Source organism: Lytechinus pictus, chromosome 2 (assembly GCF_037042905.1).
Source record: "Lytechinus pictus isolate F3 Inbred chromosome 2, Lp3.0, whole genome shotgun sequence".
NCBI lineage: Eukaryota > Metazoa > Echinodermata > Echinoidea > Temnopleuroida > Toxopneustidae > Lytechinus > Lytechinus pictus.
The window spans coordinates 4137763-4160722 of NC_087246.1; the positions used below are offsets into that span (position 1 = coordinate 4137763).

The window sequence follows — 22960 nt, forward strand, 5'->3', positions numbered from 1 at the left end:
TTTTGGTTAGATAATTTTTTTGTGAATTACTTATTCCAATTTTCATGAGTGGCTTTATTTGCAGTCTCAAAACTAGTAAAAAAAAAGTGAAATAAGATATTTTTAAATTTTAACTTCTGTTGTTCCGTTGGGTGATTCCGAGTTTGGTGTTCAATGATTTTGAAAGCACAAGTCAAAGGGTTCTTAAATTATCACAATAAAAGTGTGATTTAAGGTATAATGACCTCTGTGACCTGGTACCGTTGACATCCATACCCAAAAACAAATCAGTTAATTGTCACTCCCATAAGCATACACGATCCAAATAGAAAGTCAATCCGTCAAATGTTCTTAAGTTATCGCAATCTAAACAAAAAGAGGATGGGCCGATGGACAACCTGAAACATAATTCTTGCACCAGCTACAATGGGTGGAGGCAGATCAAATACCGGGTAATCAAAATCTTATTATTGATAGCTAAGCATCTTTTGAAATTGATCTCAGTTTTATTTTAAGTTTGCTGCTGTGCTGATTTGAATATAGGCCAAACACCAAACACCAAGAGGTCAACACTAAACATCAAATGACTGACTTACATTCACCATCATCTATCTGATTCTCATCTGTTTGTTCTGCTTTTCTTTGATGATATTGTATCCTGAAGAGAAAGGCTTCTAAGATGAATGCTATCACTATGGTTACAACTACCTGTAAGATGAATACAAAATAAAAGCATGAAACATTATTGATTAGAGCAGTTGAGTTACAAATAATTCCTGCTGTACTTCCTCAAAGTTAAAGTATGAGGGGAATGATGTTAATAGCATAGCCATAATGTATTGTGATAAAAGTGGCTTGGTAGAAAACCAAGCATTTTCACACCAATAGACCTTATCGCAAATAGCGTTTGTCGCATGAAGGCGTATGTCACCGCAAAGGATCACGGGAATGAAAAGGGAGCAAACGCGAAATCGGCTTTCGGGAAGCCATACAACGCCATATGTTTTGTGTACTGTCACTCAAATTCGAGGCTTTATTTAAAGTCGAATTTCTTCGTATTGAAACTATTTTGGATACTTGAATATGAATTTATAGAACAATCTTTGTATCATGATTGCACAGTGAAAGTATGAACTTAATGCTCACAATATTTTCATTGTTTTCTCGGGCTGAATTCGTGCAGTTTTGTAAAAAAAGTGAGCATGCATGGTCACAGAATCTCAAGGTCAATGCCGATCGACTTTGAAGAAAAGAACACGTCGGCGATCCGAACGAAGAGAGATCATTAGGCTATTTTAAAAGAATATTTATTCGAATCAATAGGCCTAGACCATATTAATTTTATATAGTATAGCTAGTAAATTTAGTTTTTTATTTTGGGGGACATAGTCCTTTTCAAATCGGGCTTTTGAGTTTGATCAATTCATAATGTTAGAGAGAGGGAGGTGGGGGGGGGGGGTGAACTCGAGGATCATGAGATCAACCAAATCTAAAATATATATATATAAAAATAAGATGGTAAATATGTATATATTTAAAAGAATATATATATGTATGTATATGTCATGCAGTATATAAAATCAAATAAATCCATTAATTTAAAACATTTTATGATGTAGGCCCTATACTTGATCTAATATTCTTCATGATCTCCCTTCTATAACCTCACCATAATTTTTTTTGTCCGAAGCAGCTGCTTGATATTTTATTCATAGATATATTATGCCTACAGATGCATATATATATTCATTTTTACATATACAATTTTATTTATGAAACAAACTTTTTTTTTTCAAAAGTTGCATCTTCAATTAATTTCCTTTCATTCATGTCTCTCACAGATCACCGTCTTCCTCATTTATTTTTTTTAAATCCATTTTTCTCTCATCATACTTTTATCTTTTCTCATATTTTTATTAGATTTAATTCATTATTTTGTCTTTGCAGTAATATGAAATCTCGCGACCAGGCCACTATAATGAAACTTCAGAATATCTGGCCATGTCTGTAGAGAGAAAAATAAAACAAAATCATGATTGAGATAATTATTCAACATGTATTCTTGACAATCAATTGATACATATTACTAAAATATACAACTAGAATAAAGTAATAAAATCTACTGCAAAGTTTATGTTTTTAATGATCATCATTATATTATTTTAATTTGTTGGAATTCAGGGACTTCCCTCCATCTCGCCGACGTACTGTACACTGGACCGAGAGTGCACACAGTCTGTGCACAAGCACACTTTTCACAGTCACAGCTGCACAGCTCAGAATACGCGCATACAGTGCGTGAAAATTAAACAAAACTGCACTTTTCTTATTTAAATCTTCGGTAATTCTTGCAGCTATAGAAAGCACATCTATCTCTACCACCCATAATTAAGAAGAAAATTGATGTTAGACTCTGGAACAAATATGATGAGGCGTTGACTGGAAGTTAGCAAAATGTTGGCTGCGGGCGTCGATCGTATTTTGATACACTATGGAAATCGTATACTATATTGTCGGCTGCTTGCGTTCGCATGGTCGCATCCGGACAATAGCGGCGCTATTGCTCCCTTTTTGATCCCATGATCCTTTGCGTGAATCTATTTGCGATAAGGTCTATCACAATGATGATAACCCATAAAGATATCTCCACACCAAACTAATTGCTTGCAACCCATCCAAAAAACAAAAATACCTGTCATTTTCTGATCGGGAAATCTACCCTTATCTACAGCCATGGCCAGGTATTTTTAACAGTGTGAAAGCAAGGTTGCTTGTAATATCCACTTATTAGTAGATAGTTTCAATATCACATGAACTGTTGCAGTGTTTTTCCAAGTATTCTCTCTGTGTGAAAGCAATTTTAACTTCTATTCCATCCCAGTGAGTACATTGCGCACAGTAGGAAACTTGAAAGTGGCATGCCTTGACTGCTATGAGGACTGTACGGTGCCTGCTCATAATTCTGAGAATTTGAAGCAGTCTGTTTTTGGGGGTGGGTATGAATGTGGAAAATAATTATCAGGTATTAGGAGGGCTTAACAAATTCTCCTAAAATAAAAAGTATTTTGGTGATCAAGTTGGTCTGGAAGCACCTACTGTCTAACAAGAATTATATCTTGCATCCCAGGTTATTTCTCACTCTATGGCCAATGCTAAAGCAATGTTATTAGAATCCTTGAGATAACACTTTGGTGTTAATGTTCCAGGTATTTTTTTTTTCTTGAGAATTGTAATCATAATCACCACATTACAATTATCACCACAATAACCATCACCGTCCACTCTCCATCTCCTTGGCTATCTTCTTTTATAAACCATCACAATGGAGTTCATGATCAACAGTTAAAGTTGATCATTAAATAAATGATATTATCTGGTGATGTTTTTATAAACTTACCATACTAGATAGGTAGAAAAGAAAGAAGTATATTCTGCTCCATTCTGAAACAACAGATGCATATCCTCCCTGAAAACACAAAAGAGAGATTTTTATTTGTATTCCATATCTATGAAACAAGACATGGAAAATATATGAATGTTATGATTCATCCAGTAAACTCGAAATATCAATCAGTTATGAATCTTTACTGGAAATTTGTGAAAATTGTAAAGTAAAAACTCACAATTCTCTGTAGTCGCGACATGGTACTTTAATATGATTGTTTACTAAGAGCCATTAAGCATTTACATTTTAACAAATCATAGGTGAAAAGTAAAAGATTATATGGAAAACTAAATACATGTTTTCTTTTTTACATCATGTTACAGTATAGACAAATAAACATTGCTAAACTACTCAAGCTGCATGAAAAAAATGAATAGAAAAATAGAGAATAATCTCAGTAAAATTTCTATCACTCACCATTATAATATGCCAATTGTTGACAACAGTCAATTCAAATAATGTAACTGCAAGGCAAAAGAAGAAAAACATATGTAAGGATGATACTTATAATTACAGATAACACTTTAACAAGATCAGACCAAAGGTACTTATATCAAGCCCAACATTTTCTCTTTTTAACATGCATTTTTTCCATGTTTGCTTGCTTTTAGAGTAAAGTGGTAACTTGCGATTTTATTTTTTCAGAATCTGATCTTTACCCCATTTTTCATGCAAACGTATAGTTGTAATGTTTTCTCATTTGCTTCTCATTGGAACATGTATATAAGAGAGAGGAGGTCTGCAGATGAAGATCAAGTATCATGCTACAGTCACATTTCCCCTATGGCAGCCGTATGGTGAGTTGAAAACAGCAGTTTTATTCAGTTTATTCAAATTACCACCTATATGTAGCTGGTACAAAAAATTTAAAAACGGCTGTTTTCGACTCGCCATACAGCCGCTGTAGGGGAAATATGACTGCACTATAACTATTCCTACATGAGTTTATAGTCTACATGGCATTGATAATCATTTATACATTACCATAACTCCTCAGTATATCATCAAAGTTGTTTAAATAGAAATAATCCTTGTATCTTGAAGAGTTGCTATAGTAATCTGCAAAAGTATCATTCCTGTAAAAATAACAATTGATGGCAAATAATAATAATTATTACAATACAAGTACTAGTAATAATAGTCTGTTTTTATAAAGCACGTTTGATGCATATCACACAATGTCAGCATGTGCTTCAGAATAACAGCAAATAAAAATAAATATTTCTGAGTTTGCTTTGTTGAATCAAGGTAAGGTAGGATTGAAGCATTAAAGAAATATGGAGATTTAACCACAAACAAACATATTTTATATCAATCAGTGGAAAGTATTTCTTCTACTATCCTATTAGATATTGATTATTGTATTGAGAAGCTGATATATTGCAGCTTGCCGGAAATGCCCATTATAACTATACATTGTGTGTCCATCGTAATGAAAGTATTGAAGCTATCATCAAATTTTACTAAAAGGTAGATATAAAGGCCCGTATTGTGAACTCTGCTATAATTCAAACTGGATAGCTAATGTATTGTACAGGTTGAATTTATCAGCTCATTTTACACTCAAACCTTTCATAACCATCAGGGAATGATGAATAAAATACTTTTTTATCATAAATAAATCATGAAGAAAGAGACAAAAAACATCAGAACAGAGCTATCAACCTTTTTAAGAACAAATTTGACTCTTTATCTCCAAGATTAGTATTTTCCCATCAAAAAGAGTATTTTTCCCACTATGTGTAGATTTTTTTCATTAATCATCGACCTTATTTATGAAATGCTTTTAGTTTTAGATACATTTATTATTGTGAAATATATTATATTTCAGGGGAAAAGGGGGTAAAATATGAAAATAAAAGGAGATAGATTCCACGGTATATATGCTCTTTTCACATTTAATATCTAACGTTACATGTTGTGACAGGCCTCCCTTGATATTACTATTACTGGCCCCACATAAAGAATAGGTCTGTAAGAAACATACGATGCAAACGAAATTTTATATTTCAGGCTTCCAATATTCTTAGAACAAATTAAACACAGCCTAATTTAACTGGACTTTGGGTTACAGGCCCATAGGATAAAACAAAAATACTGACCTGCAACAATTCTCTAATTTAGTTTCAGCAAAGAACTCCATACCGATGATAGCATAGAAGTAATAAATAATGAGCAGACAGACTCCAACACTGACAGGAAGAAAATCATAATCGATCATAACAAATTATAAACATTCTAATTGGCAAGTAAATCACTCTTATCACAATTATTACATTTGTCTAACTTGATACTTATTCATTTCTTAAGAATATAACTGCAGATTCAGGCAGAACTTTATATTTTCAATTGAATCTTTCTACAGCTCAATGTGATTCAGCAATATTCAATATTATGCTTAACATAACTTGACTTAAATTTTACTAATTTTAACCAAAATCATACTATCTTTACATTTTAAATCTCTAAGAATCTAGACCTCAAAGCCAACAAAGCTCACCTTGCCATCCTTGGTGTAAGTTCATATAATGTCCCAAATACATCACGATATCTCTTGTTAATCTTGAATATTCTGAAAAAGAATTAATAAATTATACAGACACACATGTTATGATTAGATCTGTGTATTATTTGCTATAATGCAATGCATGAAATAATAATATTGCACACAAAAAAACAAACCCAGAGCTAAATCCTACAAAAGGGAGTCTCATACATGCAAAGACAAAGTGTACTACTGCCATCTTTGATCAATTAATGAAAGGTACATGTATGATAAAGTTGACATGTGTCTATATTCATGGACAACGGGGAATTGTTTATTTTTTAAATGCATTTCAGTGAAAGTTGATGGAATTTGACAGGAACAGAAGAAGGTGGGTGGGGTTTGTCTAAACACTAGAATGGTCATGTCAGTTAATTGCAACTTGGTCTACAACCACTTGTTCTTCACTCCTTTTGTCTCATTCCACATGGTATAATCCTAGTTCATCTACAGTTTATCTACTAACCATTAAGTCTAATTGCCATTTAAACCATTTACCATTTTGTCTAAGTTCCAGTTAAGCTAAAACCATTTGGTCTAATATCCACTTTGTCCAACACTGCTTAGTCTATATGATAAGATCAATTAACTATTATAACCCAATTTTTATTGACAGAGTGCAAAGAAAGAAGTAAAGTTAGATCATCTTGGCATTAGACGACAGTTAGACCGAGTGATGGTTGGACCAAATGTCTATTGGACTAGATGTCAATAGTCCGAGTGGATGTAGCCAAGATGGTGCAAGACAATCTGAGAATTTTAAAGCATCTGCTAGTAGACTAGAAGCGGATACAACCTATAAGGTTGAACAAAACAAGGCTGTATGAAACTAGTGGGGCATCAAAAGTGTGTTCCTAGTATTTCAAATAAAGATTATATGTTCAAGAATGTGAACAAAATATGACCCATATAACATTGTATCTCTGATAGTCTTTCATTTGACAAGACACAGTAGCTTCGAGATAGAAAGCTGGAATTTTAACAGGACATTGCATGGAGTATGTAGTTTAAAAAAATAATATTTTGCCCAAAATTGGAGATCCAGTTTCGAGAATAGGCCAAATCTTTTGAAAAGTGATTTTGTTTGTTGATTTCAAAAGTCTGCCAAAGTTAATTTACTTTTGATTTACAACTTTCTGTAACAATCAAATTAAACACAATACACTGACGCAATCATCACTTGAAATCTTCTGTACTAGATTAAGCACAACAACAAATGTACAATGAGGATTGCGATGTAATAAAGAGTGCAGCCTTAAAGGAAAAGAAAAGAAAGGAAAAAAAAAGACACTTGAAGGAAAAGAGACAATTGCCCCAAAATAATCCTCAGTGTGTCTAAACTCCAGTAAATGGCTATGGAATTTGGTGTGACTCAAGAATAATAGGCAGCCCTCATACAGAAAATATAATTTCCCCTGAAAGAGCCCTGCAAAGAATGTTTGTTTAATTTGTTAGCGAGTTTCTAAATCCATGAATGTTTTCCAAGCATACAGTTAAACTATTTCCATACAGACTTTGTAGATATCAGGGTTAGACAGAACAGTCATAGCGAAAAGAGCTTGTAAAATTTTGATTAGATTGAGTTTCAAAATGTATACGCAGACAAAATCTAATTTGATAATGAATTTCACAAAAACATAGAAGATTGTGTAGAAAGTAATGGCTGATGACAAATAAATGAACTTTGTACACCTTATGCTTTGATGCATTGAATACAGTATGTATAATATATCCCAGCTCACTAAGCACATCATTTGTAAATAGATATAAAGAACATTTTGTAGAATGTATATACATGTATAGTTAGCCCATCTTTGAAAGAGAAGAACCAAGTAAAATAGTTTGTCTCCAAGATACTAAGTTATGAAGTACCAGTTGTTGCAGCAAACATGATTGAGAAAGTCTTATAATAAAGTTTCATTGCTACAATATCATTGTAGATCTGATTCAAACATGAACCTCACTCTGTGAAATTATGAAATCTGAGCTAAAAATTATTACAATGAAGATCACAAAGACAGATAAGCACATATGAAGCAGTACAGTATTATTGCTTGGACATAAGACCAGACACCTGGCTGGAATGTTCTGCTTATTTTGTCCACTTCTTGGCAATAAACATTTTTCTACTAGAATTGGGCACATACAGGTGTATATATTTTCAAAATTTATGCATACAGACACTTTAACTGGCCTATGTTTAAGATTCATCTCCTCATCCCTTATGAAATGTACTTGTTAACATATCCATTGCAGCGCTTTGAATAAATTGTCATGGTTACTGCAAGTTCAACCACAGTGATGTTAGATGGCTATTTGAAGGTCAAGTCCACCCCAACAAAAAGTTGATTTGAATAAACAGAGAAAAATCCAACAAGCATAACGCTGAAAATTTCATCAAAATCGAATGTAAAATAAGAAAGTTATGACATTTTAAAATTTCACTTAATTTCACAAAATAGTTATATGCACATCCTGGTTGGTATGTAAATGAGGAAACTGATGTCATCACTCACTCACTCACTGTTACTTTTGTGTTTTATTATATGAAATATGAAAATTTTTAATTTTCTCATTGTCCTGTGAAACAAAGTTTTATTTCTCTCTAAACATGTGGAATTACCATTGTCTAACATTTTATGGGGAAATATTGTCTAATTCAAACGAAAAAAAAAATAGTGAGGGACATCATAGAGTCTCTCATTTGCATGTGTCTAACTAACAACTATTTTGTGAAAAATAAGCCAAACATTTAAAATGTCATAACTTTCCTATTTTACATCCAACTTTGATGAAATTTTCAGCATTATTCTTGTCTGATTTTTCTATATTGATTAGGATCAACATTTTTCTGAGGTGGACTTGACCTTTAAGTTGACCATGACCAAGATTAAATGAAGACCTATAAGATGTTCTAATAGAAGTTACCTGTGATAATATGTCTTTATAAGGTTGTCATCCTTTAGATGGTCTTTCAGGAGACTAATTAAGAAGTCATAGGGTTGGATAGATTTATGATATCATTTTCATAACTTTATGTGAAATAGTTACATCCATGGGCTGTTAAACCTTTCATCTTACCTTTACAATGTACACTGCCCCTATCAATGACATTATAAGATCTCATGGTGTTGATGTAATGTTATATGCAGATGACACACAAATGTATATTGTCTTCAATCAATGTGATCGCCAGTTTTCAGTTGAAAAACTGAATGCCTGCATCGTTGATATTAGGAGTTGGGCAACCAAAAATAAACTGTCTCTTAATGATGAAAAAACTGAACTTATACATTTCACTTCGAAGTTTCGTACAGAAATAAGTATGATTGATGTAAGGGTTGGCAACAATCATGTTGCTCCTGCTGCCAATGCTAGAAACTTAGGGGTTATATTTGATAGACATATCAATATGAAAGAGCAGATTAGTTCTATCTGCAAATCTGCCATGATAGCAATCAGATGTATCAGTCGAATAAGAGGGTTTCTGAATGTAGAGGCAACAAAAAGCCTGGTCCATGCATTTGTCACCAGTCGAATCGACTCATGTAATAGCTTGCTTTTTGGTCTTCCCCAAAAAGACATACACCGTATACAGATGCTGCAGAATATTGCAGCTAGGCTGGTAACTCGCACTCCTAGACAACACAGCATTACCAGCACCCTGAAGAAATTACATTGGCTTTCTGTTGAAAAGCGCATCACATTCAAGATTCTTTGTTTAGTTTTTAAAGCTCAGCATGGCTTATCTCCATCATACTTGTCCAATTTACTAAATTATTACAACCCACCCCGTAACCTTCGATCAAGCAAACAAGTACTTCTTCAAATTCCCAAAACCCACACAAGCTTTTATGGTAGCAGATCATTTGCTGTAGCTGGACCAACCCTTTGGAACAAATTACCCCTACATATCAGACAGGCATCCACTTATTCAACTTTCAAATCCTTACTCAAAACCCACCTTTTCCGAAACTCATAACTAGGTGTAGTATAGGTATTAATTTTATAGGTAATAATTGTAAGTTTAAATATTAAGTAATTCTGTAATTCACAAGTCTATTTTCTTTGTTTGTAGCATGTTTACTTTGTAACCTTTATTGTAAAGCGCGTAGAGAAACTTACAGTTTATTATGCGCTATATAAGAAAAGTATTATTATTATTATTAAATTTATTATCATCTCAAAATTTTAGAATTTTGATGACAGCTTAGAAAGGGCTCACTTTTAGAATTATGACATACATTAAGTGGCAACCATGATTTGAATAGAATTTGTTCTCTTCAGTAAATATGAGGTTGGCACCATAGTCATGCATAATGCTAAAACATAGCTTTTTCTGAGTTGTCATCAGAATTTTTCTTAATTTTGAGAGACAAGATTTTAAGAGGCAACTGACATTGTTTCAATTCACCACTGGTTCTAGTGGCGATTGATTGCAAACTTAAAGGTCAAGTCCACCCCAGAAAAAATGTTGATTTGAATAAATGGAGAAAAATCAAACTAGCACAACACTGAAAATTTCATCAAAATCGGATGTAAAATAAGAAAGTTATGACATTTTAAAGTTTCGATTATCTTTTACAAAAGAGTGATATGCACAACTGAGTGACATGCAAATGAGATAGTCGATGATGTCCCTCACTCACTACTTCTTTTGTTTTTTATTGTTTGAATTATACAATATTTCATTTTTTTACAAATTTGACAATAAGGACCGACTTGACTGAACCATATAGTATCAAACAATGCCAATTCCACATGTTCAGGGAGGAATTAATCGTTGTTTCACTTGGCAATGAGGAGAAAATTCGAATATTTCATATTTCATCAGTCTCCTCATTTACATACAGACCAGGATGTGCATATAACTATTTTGTGAAATTAAGCGAAACTTTAAAATGTCATAACTTTCTTATTTTAAATCCGATTTTGATGAAATTTTCAGTGTTATGTTTGTTGGATTTTTCTCTTTTTATTAAAATCAACTTTTTGTTGGAGTGGACTTGTCCTTTAAAGAGATTATATCAGAAAATGATTATGGGTCATTCTTTAATTCTGTACCTCAACATTAATTCTAAGTGAAATAAACTTGACAGAATGGCTCCCATTTCTTTCAAAAGAGATCTGTTTATTACTGGTATTATTCAGTACTAATGCCATCTCTCACTGCTCTGTCTGCATTTAGCATATCCTGTCAAATATTGAACACAGAGCAGAGGTTTTCTTCTTCATATTGTTAGTACAGTAAACTATGAATTAGTCAACCTTCCATAAGTCAAATAATTGCCTAATTCAAATCATTATTCTAGAGCAGAATATACAAAAAGTGAGTTAACTACATCTTCTTAATAGTCAAATTTTGTCTAAGACGTACAGATCTCTGTGGTCCACAGATATTTGACTTAGGCAGAGTCACATGTATTGCCTATACTATACTGTATGGCCAGAATTTGCAAAAACTGTTCTTATGGTACCATGGTACAAAACTGTGGATTATACAGATTCTATGTACATAATTATGCTTATTTCATCAATTAAAGTATGAAAAGTCAATCATAAATACATGCTTTTGCCAATGGGCACTAAATACACAAATCTGCATAGTCCATGGTTTTGTACCATGGTGCATTTGAAACCACCTCTGCAGATTCAGGCAAGAATGTTTATACTTACCGAAGTAATCTTATAGGTCTCAATATGATGATATACTGGAAGTTTTTATCTGCTGCTTGTGTGACAACACCAATGAAAGCTGTGACAGTGATAATGAAGTCAAACCTAAAGATACACAACACAGATAAACATCAATGATAAATACACAATGAAGGAAATAAGAGCCAAATGAAGACATGTGAGGTTTATCTATCCAATATCATATCATCAGTCATGTATTCCATGACATTGAGGCAAAGACTCAGCTGCAAATATAAAATGATAATACTGAATGTATCACTTGATCTTATACATGACGCTTTAGGTCCATTAACCCACAACGTACAATAAAAAGGACAAAGATATATGAAGATAAAAACATCAGGGAATTTCACCAATTAGAATTCAGAAAATACTTTTATATATATAAGTAGATTTTAAAGGAACTTTGCACCTAAGCTTTTGAAAAAAAATTAATGATGCAAAAAAGATCAACAACATTTTTCAATGTACAGATACGGTAAGTCATAAAGTCAAATTAAATCACTTATTCAACTCCACACATATAATATATGTATGCTTTGAGTACACAACAAAATGGTTTAAGTTGCACAAATGACATCATAATGCTTTCATTAGGACAGCAAGACTCATTTAATATGATGTCAAAATTTCATCACTAAATCAGGAGTCTTGTTGACTGGTGTCCTTGACTTCATGACATTTTAAGCTAAGTTTTCAAAAGAATTTGAATGGTTCACATTTTTTATTGCTTTTTCAACAATAAAACTTCCTTGCCTTTGCAATATATTTTTATGCCTCCTATCTTTTGGACACAGAAAAATGTTGCAAGATTCATCAATAGGCCTACATGTGTAAGCAAGATTTTTATCAACTTACAGATTCCAACCTACAGTGAAGTAACATCTTGGTCCAAAACCAAGAATCTTGAGCAAGGCCTCCATGACATAAACTGAAAGAATATAGACCATTAGAGAGTGAGGGTCATTTTTACACAATTAAGTAAGCATCAACATAAAAAAAATACTATCTGAAAGCTGCCATTATTCCTGTTTATATTTCTTATTCTAAGATTATTCAATTCCCACATCATACTATTCATGAAATATTGACCTTTCTTTTTCCTATTCTTTAGGATTCTTTAAAAAGGGAGATTGAACATGAACATACATGTATGTACTTGATTCTGTTCAAGCTTACTTTTAGATTTTAAGATAAAGTTGCCCATATAATAATGTTTGTTTTTCCACAAAAAATGACTTTTCTTCAGACAACTAAAAAGCTTTTTTTTTTCTTTTAACTGTAATTTTGTGTTAACTGCATGTACAAAATAACACTCTTAGTATGCATTTTATATTTTTTATGACCTTCTTAAATAAAAAAAAATCATCTTGTAGTGAAAACAGTTTGCATCACTTACATCCAACAAAAAACCAGTCATACCAAGCTACATCATATTCCTCTGAAAGTGTGTGCCCTGTGGAGATAAGAAAAGTATTAAGATAGACATTAATAAAGCACTGTATAAAAGGCAAAAGTGGAATATTAATGTTATTATTTGAATAAAATATGAGAAAAGGGCAGGAGGGAGGGTGACAGGGAGTGATGTATGAGAATAGGAGAGAGAGAGAGAAAGAAAGACAGGACAGAGAAAGGAAAGGGGACAAGAGAAACAATTATTATATATTATTTTTGATTAAATTAATTGTTATTGGTTGCTGCTCCTGCGACTACTCAATTCGCTGACTCAAGCCAGCCTTCTTTCAACTACTCAAGCCTTTCTACTTCTCAGCTTTCCACTCCTGGTTTACAGTCCTTTTAAGGACTACACTTATTTAAAAAAGAATACTCTACTTTCAAACCTCCACTTTCTCTTCTTTCCAATTCTATCTACTTTTCTTATCTTAGTCCCTCCAGGACTTTATACATGGTGTATCGTAAACCTCTTCCGCGATAGCATATATTTTTTTTTCAAACATTTTAGTCTTTCAGCGCCATGGTGTAGCGGTTCTGACTCTTGCCTTGTAATCAGAGGGTCATGTGTTCGAATCCCACCATGGCCTAGCGTCCTTTGGCAAGACGTCAATCCATAATTTGCCACTCTCCACCCAGGTGTTAAATGGGTAGTATGCCTAGCAATTGAGTCTTGGAACTCTTGTTGGAATGTTCCCCAGGGAGTGGAGAAAGTGCATACATTGTATGCGGGCATGCCAGGATCCGGTGACTGGGATAATAATAATTGCAATGTAAAGCGCTAAGAGACGTTATTCCGATGTGTTAAGCGCTATATAAATGCGGAATATTATTATCATTATTTCATTTCATGGTGTTGAGATTATTTTCTAATACTCTGAAAACATGACATATACAGGAATCTCCAAATGTGTCCTGATAGGAAGGAAACATGATCTCACAGAGTGTAGTGCTATGCACAATTTAGACAGTATTGACCTGAATAAAAGTCCAATAACCCACATGACAATGAATACGCACTTTATTAAACAGAACATGAAGTTCCCACAGAACTGGAAATGCAGACTGTTCTAAATGAGTTCTAATAGAGATCTTCTCGTCCATGTCCCTAATCTCTCTGCCACACTCTGGGGTTGCCAAGAGGAAGTGTGAGGTCAAAGGGGGTCACATGGAGTGTTGGGATAGGATCAGTGCCTGACGACGGATGCTGGATCAAGATTTGGTCCAGAGTGGATTATTCGACTCCCCATAGCAGAAAGCTGATTGGTCGAAACCTCTGAACAACAGCCTAAAGTTAAGCTAAACTCATCCCTTACCTCTACCATATATCATTCCCTTGAGAAAATTTTTGAAGACTGAATGCAGGGGGGGGGGGGTTTAAATCTCTGTGTCTCCACGAAGCATTTAAGCTACGCTTATTTTGCGGCGTCATCGAACGTGGGTTCAACAACCCCGTGTCATGATTGCTGGTGAGTTTTCTTTTTCTCTTTGGAGTTGAATGTTTATTCAGTTAGGGACAATTGTCACCTTCCTCTAACAAATCCCTACCTTGATTGATGTTAGAGGCAGGTATCACAAAGGACTGATCAATGATGATGGATTGAGTTATAATTTACTTTCTTTTCAACCACCATAGACAGTGAGGAGAATATATCAGGTGTACAGAGAGACTTTGCTGTATCATTCGGCTATTGACTCTTTCAAATAAAAAGAAGACTATTCCTATACAATATGCATATGATCCATCAAGAAACCATAAACAAGAAGTGGGCTTAATCTCCTCTTCTTTATTAGGATAAATTCTATTTCTACCCACTACGTTTAGATGATCATGTCAAGAGGATACGCAGCATTCAAAACAACAATATGACCTACATTTCAAAGGTAAACAAACTTTCAAAACTTTCCCATGATGACACAACCAAGCATAGCATACAGCAACCTGTTGTTGTTTTTTGTAAACAGTTTATCTTTATTTTTTACTTTTTTTCACAGGAGAGGAGATATGGCATTATGGGTGGGCAAAGGTCAAAGAATATCTACATGCATGTCTCAAAAAGTTTGGTATGGCATTTTGTAAAGGCAATTTGTACAGTTTGTTGACTAAGGACACTAAAGCAGCTTATATAAGTGCTTCACTCACGAGAAAAGACCCTTTTCATAATCAACATAGCCTGTTTTCCTTTAGAATTCATTATTATGTGTATTATAAAATACTCTGACAACAGACAAGTCAACTAATCATCAATAATGTGGAGCGTTGTGGCCCAGTGGATTAGTCTTCTGACTTTGAAACAGAGGGTCGTGGGTTTGAATCTCAGCTAGAAATTTATCCACATTGTGCTGCACTCAACCAGGTGAGGTGAATGGGTACCCGGCAGGATAAATTCCTTGAATGCATGAGCGCTGAAAGGCAACTCGAGCCAAAGCCGGGGTATTATTAACAACGCGCCTCAGAATAGAATATTTCGAGATAGATGGCGCTATATAAATGCCTATTATTATTATTATTAATAAAACTAAAATGCAAATATTGATTTTATTTTGGCAAGTATGCACAATAACTGAAAATGCGAAAATCAATTTCTGCCTGCTCCTGAAAAGGTCGGTGTAACTTCACTTACTATTCAAATAGTACACTAATGCTTCGCCAAGAGCCATTTCCCCTCGATCTTTTTTTTAAATGTTCATCATTGCTGCAGGTAATTAATCAACTCCAATTATTGCAGCAAATGCAATACCAAAACCCAATCCAATCTCAGCGATACTCTAGCTCCAAATCCCCCATTCTTAAATCCAACATGTCAAATCACAGTTCCACAATTTGTATGGATTAGGATTTAATAATCCCTAAATCCCTTGCCCCCCATTCAATCCCATTGGCATGGGACTAAGTAGTGTGTCTTCTCTCTGCTCCAGTTTCTGACTTTGCTTACTTCTTAATTTCATTGTGACATCTATAGGGGAAGAAACTCAATGATTGATGTACGGTTGCAAGCTCTATTGCTGACATATAGGCTTTGCGCACATTTCTTAGATTATTCATTCTTACAGCAATAAACAGTGTTTGGCATAGATGTGGATGAATGAATTAGTTCCCTAAACTATGATTTGTGTCATGAATGCTTATCTCATTTTCAATACAAATATGACATGCACAAATATATGTATATATAACTGGTCAATTATTTATAAAGAAATACAAAATATAACTGTAAATGAAAACAGATTACGTACTGTGAGTCCTATTAATAGAAAAATTGTTTAAATGTTTTTTTAAAGAAAAATAGAGTTTCCAAACAGTTAAGTAAATTTAATTGTAGGCCTATAGCAAGATTAAGAAAAAAAGGGAAGTAGAAATTACTTACTTGATGCTATGATGGTCTTGATGATAAAGACTATACCATTGATTGCAATGATGATATCTGTATTGGGAGAATCAAATATTGCACATCATAAGTAGGAAATAGAGACTAAAATACATGCAATTTTATTGATTTCCAATATAAGTACATGTAGACTTAAAAAACTTAGTCTGAAGAATGATTGATAATAATTTGTATATTAAACTTAAAATAAGGTTCTGTTGATTGAAAAAAAAACCGGATCATACATCTCATAACAACAATATATGAATCATTAAGCAACGACACCACCCCCAAAAAAGCTGCATTACAACATAATACATTTATTCTCTACATCCATACAAGAGTTAACAAAAATAATGTATTTTCTTATACATGTTCTCCAATATCATTGGTTAACTCTAGCATACACATGTACTGAACTATAGAAACATAACACTATAAAAACAAACAGTCCATCCCAGACAAGTCTATGATCTCAAAACCCTCTTTCTCACTTTCACCTACATGTATATCACAGCCTCTTTCCATATATCATACACAATGTCTGGTGATCTCAAGCCTAGTTACTGTCTCCTTTCAAAGAGCTCAAGAAGCAACTCTGAATACATTATTTCATGCAATTTCAGGCAAGCATTGGGTATAGCATCAATTGTTACGAACTATTTTTGTCTCAAAAGAGTCACTATTTTACTGGAATAAGACCATGTCACACCATCTATAATCAATGTATTCTTTGCATCACTTATATGCTTTTGAAAAAACAACCCTCAGTTGAAAGTCTTTGTATGCTTAAAAGATGCTAAGTCATCCTAGCTCATGAATGCTATCACTATCAAGTTTCAACCATCTGTTAGTTCTGTGCACATGACAGAGTAGGTGCTGATCAGTTACTGCCTTGCTCTCATTGTATACACATTTTCACATCTTTCTTGTATTTTTTCTACCCCTTATTTTTTCCATAACTTTCAATTTGTAGAAGATTAAAATGACAGAAGAGATGTTGGATGAGAGGAATTGTTTCTCATATCAGCTGATATATGAAATTTAAAAGGATCTAATGGAAAAGGGGACAAATGGTAAAATAGAGAGGGGGGAATCTATTGTATACCAACTCATGATATATTTTTGCCCTTCCCTTACCCTCATTGCCTCCTTTACCTCCCTCTCTCTCTCTCTCTCTCTCTCTGTTCTTTCTTCTCTTTGATAAAATAGCTGGGTATATAAAGCGCTTTTTGCCTAAGGATATACAACGCGCTGCTATTATTAACCCGGGTTTAGCTTCACTGCCCATATAAGCGCTCAAGCATTTTTAGAATTTCATCCTAGTATACTGGGTACACATTTACCTCACCTGGGTTGAGTGCAGCACAATGTGGGTAAATTTCTTGCTGAAGGAAAACACGCCATGGCTGAGAATCGAACCCACGTCTCTCCGAATGAGAGACAAGAGTTAAGAGCACTAGACCAAGATGCCGCCCTCTCCCCTTCTCTGTCTCATTTCTCTGCTCCTCTCTGTCTCATCTTTATTCCCCTCTCTCTCCCACTCTATCTCTGCCCATCGACCTATCCCCTCCACCCTCTCTTCTTCCCTTACCTCCTCTCTCTGTCTTTCTATCTTCATATAACCCTTCTCCCACTCAAACTTTACTTTTTCCCAATTTCTACCATCCTCTTTATTCTGTACAAGGTACCCATAACAATGTAATTATCACATGCACATGCTAAATCATCACCACATATACCGTAAGATCAGCTTAATACTTTGATCTATGTATGTGCATAAAACGGATAGCTGTTACATGAGATGGTGGTATGCAGGGTAAACATATTGTCCTCCATAATGGAGTGTCTGAATTTGTCATCTCAAGCAAAGCATTTATCATTGACAATCTCCTGAGAGTGTGATCTAGCCACTGTCATCAGTCACTCTGGTGTAAATCTTCTTTTCATCCCTACTGTCATCAATTCTTCTTCATGAGACAAGAAACGCCTCACCACGATGCTATCAAAACCTTCATTTCAAAATACAATGCAATACATCATGTCAATGCCAATGGCATCAAACAGAACAATCTATGAGGAAAACCCCATCTTTCAGCAAATATCCTAAAATCCTGATTTTCTACAATATAACTTGTTATAATAGTAAAACAATTTTGCTCATAACTATATCAGCTTATGTAGGCCTTGAACATTCTCTTGAACTTTACAATACTATTTCGTTACTCAGGCTGTTCAAATTTTTCCTTTGTGTGAAAGAAAATTTCAAAAATTGTGTTATGCTCTTGGAAAAGAATTGGTAGCTAGAATTTTACAGATTTTCAATTGTGGTTCTGAGGTTTGTTTCCTGGATTGATTGAAATACTGCCTAACCATTGAATCTGTGGACTGAAATCTATACCCCAAACCTCAGACCTACTCCCCAATACCACCACAAGTGGTAGTGTGTGTTTACCCTTCAAAAGTGGAAGATTAACCCCTCTGACACCTTCACTAAGGTCCTGATTACACCCCTTCCTTACCCTATTCACATCTAAAAGATAAACCATGCTAAGAGGAGAAAAATATGTAATATGAACAGGGAATGTACATGGGACATGAAATGCAAGTTATGTTTTCAAATCTTATTCCATATGACAAACAAATGGATACTCAAAGAAACGGTGCCGTAGCAGTACACATAATTTGAGAAAAAGAAGTATCCCCCACCCTTCCCATAATACCTACTATAAATCTGATAAAGTCCAAGCTAACAAACATATATTTTGGGCACGGATATTCAGGGCATATTGTTTATATTATCAACCCATATTCATAAAAGTAAAAAAAAATTATTATGTCAGTGGAAATAATTTAACCCTATGAAATAGATCGTCATGGTCTGCCTGTGGAACCAAAGATCATGGGTTCGTGTCCACCCAGGGGAGATGCCTAGAGTCTACATTGTGTGAAAAAAAAATAATGTCCCTTGGAAAAGGTGTTAAATCATGACCTCATATAGAGGAGACTCTCCACCTTTGCATGTTAAGTGCCTAAAGTAATATTACCTGGGCCCCGTTGCATGAAAGTTACTATTATGTGAGAAATACAAAATCCCATGTACAGAGGATTCAGCTAAATATGCTTTTCCACTTCTTCAAACCATGAGAAAAAAGTCACAGACTCTACTTTCCCTACTTCTATACATTTAGAATAAAAAAAATTCAGCAGCTCCAATGCTCTTTTGGAACTTAAATGAGCTTTTGTCAACTTAAAAAAAAATATTTGTAAGCTAATTTCACCTTACCCCTGTCTATCTACTCTACTGTAATCAACTTGATTCTTAAATTTAGAATGTGAAGTGGGTATTGACAAGAGTCAAGACAGAATTCATCTAATCCAGCATTCTGATCCAGTCACCTTAATAGTTCCCCCCTTGGTCGGTAAGAATCAAGGGAACAAGAGTGCATATGACACCACCATATGTTGTTCTTACTGGCCACATGCACTCTCTGTGGGTACTTGCTCACTGCCAAAATGATTGCATGTTGATGAATGCACAACCCTCTTTTCTCCATCAAATGATTGGAGTATTCTTGTATCATCAACAAAAGGACAAATGAAACATGGGCTTATGCCCAGGTTGGGAAATAGATCAATCCTCATGATGTCAATGACCAATAAATAAATGTGAAAGGTAGATGTTCTCAAACAGTATTTATTCTCTCTTGAAATAACCATACATGTTTAAATATTAGTGTATTATAAGCCTAATTAAAACATATTTTGTTTTGTTTCTCTGATTAGGTTTTATTCAAAATGATCAGATGAAATTCTGACCAGACATTAAAATTCATCAGCATTCATACAAACAGCCAAAAAAGGGCATTGAAGCTCAACAATAAGCATTCATTCTATATTACCCCCCCCCCCCCATTTAAGGTTCAACGTTTAGATCATCCCCATTTAACAATAGACAAAGGCGATAAAGTCTCTTCCAAAATTTGAGAATGAAATTTCATGTCCAGAAAGAACTGTGCATTGGGGTACACACCTACATGTACTACTATAACTTGGAAATCATGGCCATGGAAACACACTTGCACAGTTGTTCACATCAAATACCTGCTCAATACCTTTCCTTCCCTTCTCCTTATAACATTTAAAACACTCATATCTATCAGCATCTCAAGTCTCCCATGCCCAACCTCTCCTCCACCTTCTCATATCAATTCTCCCTCCATCTCTTTCTTCCTTCAACCTTTCAACAAAGTTCACAATCAAGAAAAATCATGAGACAAACCCCCGCATTTGAACTTTTTTTTTTTCAATGGCACGACGCATCCACCACCCCTCGACTGTCTTCATCTTCATGCATTCATTACTAAGTGGTGAGACATAGGAATTAAAAGCAAGATATTACAATATGAATCCCTGCGTAGAGGGTTAAGAGAGGAAGTGTTTGCATATTGATTAATTTTGCTGCAAGGCATTTTTTCTTTTAGCAGACTCTATGCTGCCACCTGCGTGAATCGGACAGACAGATCTTGCCCGCCTAGGCCTTTGACTTGATGGTTACTTGCTGACAAGTCTACCTTGGTCATTCATATCATAACTAGAGAGGGAAGAAATATATTCACAATCGTGTCCATTTGTGCATTCGGCATTCATCTGAATTAATGGGGAAATCATGTTGTGGGGAAAAGTAATGTAATTTGTAAAATTTCAAATATATTACTACAGAAAAAGAAACAATTAAAAGGTGCACTGCAAAGAATTGCTCTTTATGAACCTGGTAAAGATAAATCCTAAATACAGGAAAATAAAACAAGTATCATCAGAGCAGACTAGTGGAAAGATGAATGATGTATCCAGCAATATCCATTGCTCTGAATCTTTTAGAAACCTTCACCATTGTGACTGACATCATACATCATAGTAAAGTATGGTATTCACGGTGGCTTTAAAATGCAGATCAAGAGATAAATGATTGCATATACTTTGTCATGACATCCTAGGAAGTAAACTTGTACAATGATAGATAAGGAAAGAATGAATGAGGTATTCAAGAAAAAAAAACACTTTTGGAACAGAATGAATAGAGAATCCTTGGAGATGTGGAAGTAGTAGTAGAAGGTCTGAATGGGAATAGAAAAAAAATCCTAGACATATAAAAACTGACCATTGAATGAGGGAATAAGTACTTACATACAATTGCTTCAAATATTCTTGATGAAACCATCTTCTGAATTAATCTAAAGGGAACATCCATAGGACTGAGAAGGGATTCAAACCAGAGTCTCTCCTCTCGTTGTGACTTCCATTTTAACCTCGACACTTCAAAGACATTGTGAAATTCCTGCATAAAATCGTATCAATCAGAGAAAAAAAATACCACACTTTTAACTGATTCAAGGAAATCAAACTTCATTAATGATATTCAAGGTTGATTGATAATTATCATTTTTGTACATCAATATTTATCAAATTTGTCCTGTTAATTCTCTGAACTAGGATTCAAAGCTTCTGTTGCAATCTACTCCTAGATACAACATTTCTGGAAGCCCACCTGTCTTGAATATGAGTAGGGCATCTCTATTAGTCTTGTAAGGAGAACATTACTAGGGAAAACCTCTATACTAGGCTCGACTCTTCTTACATAAAGCTTGAGCATTGTAATGAACAGTAATAAGGTAAAAGAAATCAATAATAACAGAACAGATCAATTAGCATACCTGCAGATCTAACTTGCCTGACCCACTAGTGTTTAGAGTCTTGAATGTGAGTAGGACATCTCTTTTACTCTTGTTAGGAGAATAGTACTTGAGCAAACCTTCAAAATGAGCAAAGGTCACTTTACCAGGATGCTGTATAAGACCAAATAAAAAAAAAAAAACTAAAAATCAAAATATAAGAATTGGCATCTCAGGGGTGTAGCATAATATGTATACTTGATATTGACAAATGACTGTAACTCTATGTATATAGTTTTGTAATAGACCCATTACAGTTGTGTTTGATTCAACAACCAAAATTTGAACTGTTATGTTACAGAATACCTGACTAGTAACACAAAAACTATTAAAGCAACTGATTGATTATTATGACTGATTACATTGATCTTTATTTGCAATCAATCATTAAAATCAATCATTAGATCTTAACACTTTGCTTTGAATTACAGGTCTCTAGACTTAAAATACATCGTTAAATGAATCAATCTTTTTATACCAGTAACTTTCAGAAGCATATTAGCTAACAGATTTGATAAAATGACAGGATACAAGAAATTAGACAAATCTAAAACAATTAAAACATGCTTCTTTTCTATAATTAAATGTATCTTTTACTATTTAGTTGGTGTTGCAGATTTATTGCATACTTTGCTTCATCATTCAAAATATTATTTTTTATGAGATTCAACACAAAAGAAGATCATAATCTAAGAAATTCAACAAATCAGCAAGTTTGATTCCAAGAAAAGGAAAAAGAAAA

At 34.1% G+C, this 22960-nt stretch overlaps 1 protein-coding gene across 1 annotated transcript in view; it reads right to left on the bottom strand.

Annotated features, from left to right (window-relative positions):
• LOC129254975 (two pore channel protein 1-like) overlaps positions 1-22960 on the bottom strand; it is a 52049-nt gene that overhangs the window by 6385 nt on the left and 22704 nt on the right. Inside the window, exons 9-20 of the mRNA XM_054893525.2 lie at positions 22201-22332; positions 21674-21824; positions 16487-16543; positions 13066-13122; positions 12525-12597; positions 11646-11750; positions 5925-5996; positions 5527-5616; positions 4409-4500; positions 3842-3888; positions 3377-3445; positions 576-687 (exon numbers count right to left, since the gene is read on the bottom strand). Coding sequence (XP_054749500.2) covers positions 576-687; positions 3377-3445; positions 3842-3888; positions 4409-4500; positions 5527-5616; positions 5925-5996; positions 11646-11750; positions 12525-12597; positions 13066-13122; positions 16487-16543; positions 21674-21824; positions 22201-22332 — 1057 coding nt within the window. The remainder of the gene's footprint in view (positions 1-575; positions 688-3376; positions 3446-3841; positions 3889-4408; positions 4501-5526; positions 5617-5924; positions 5997-11645; positions 11751-12524; positions 12598-13065; positions 13123-16486; positions 16544-21673; positions 21825-22200; positions 22333-22960) is intronic.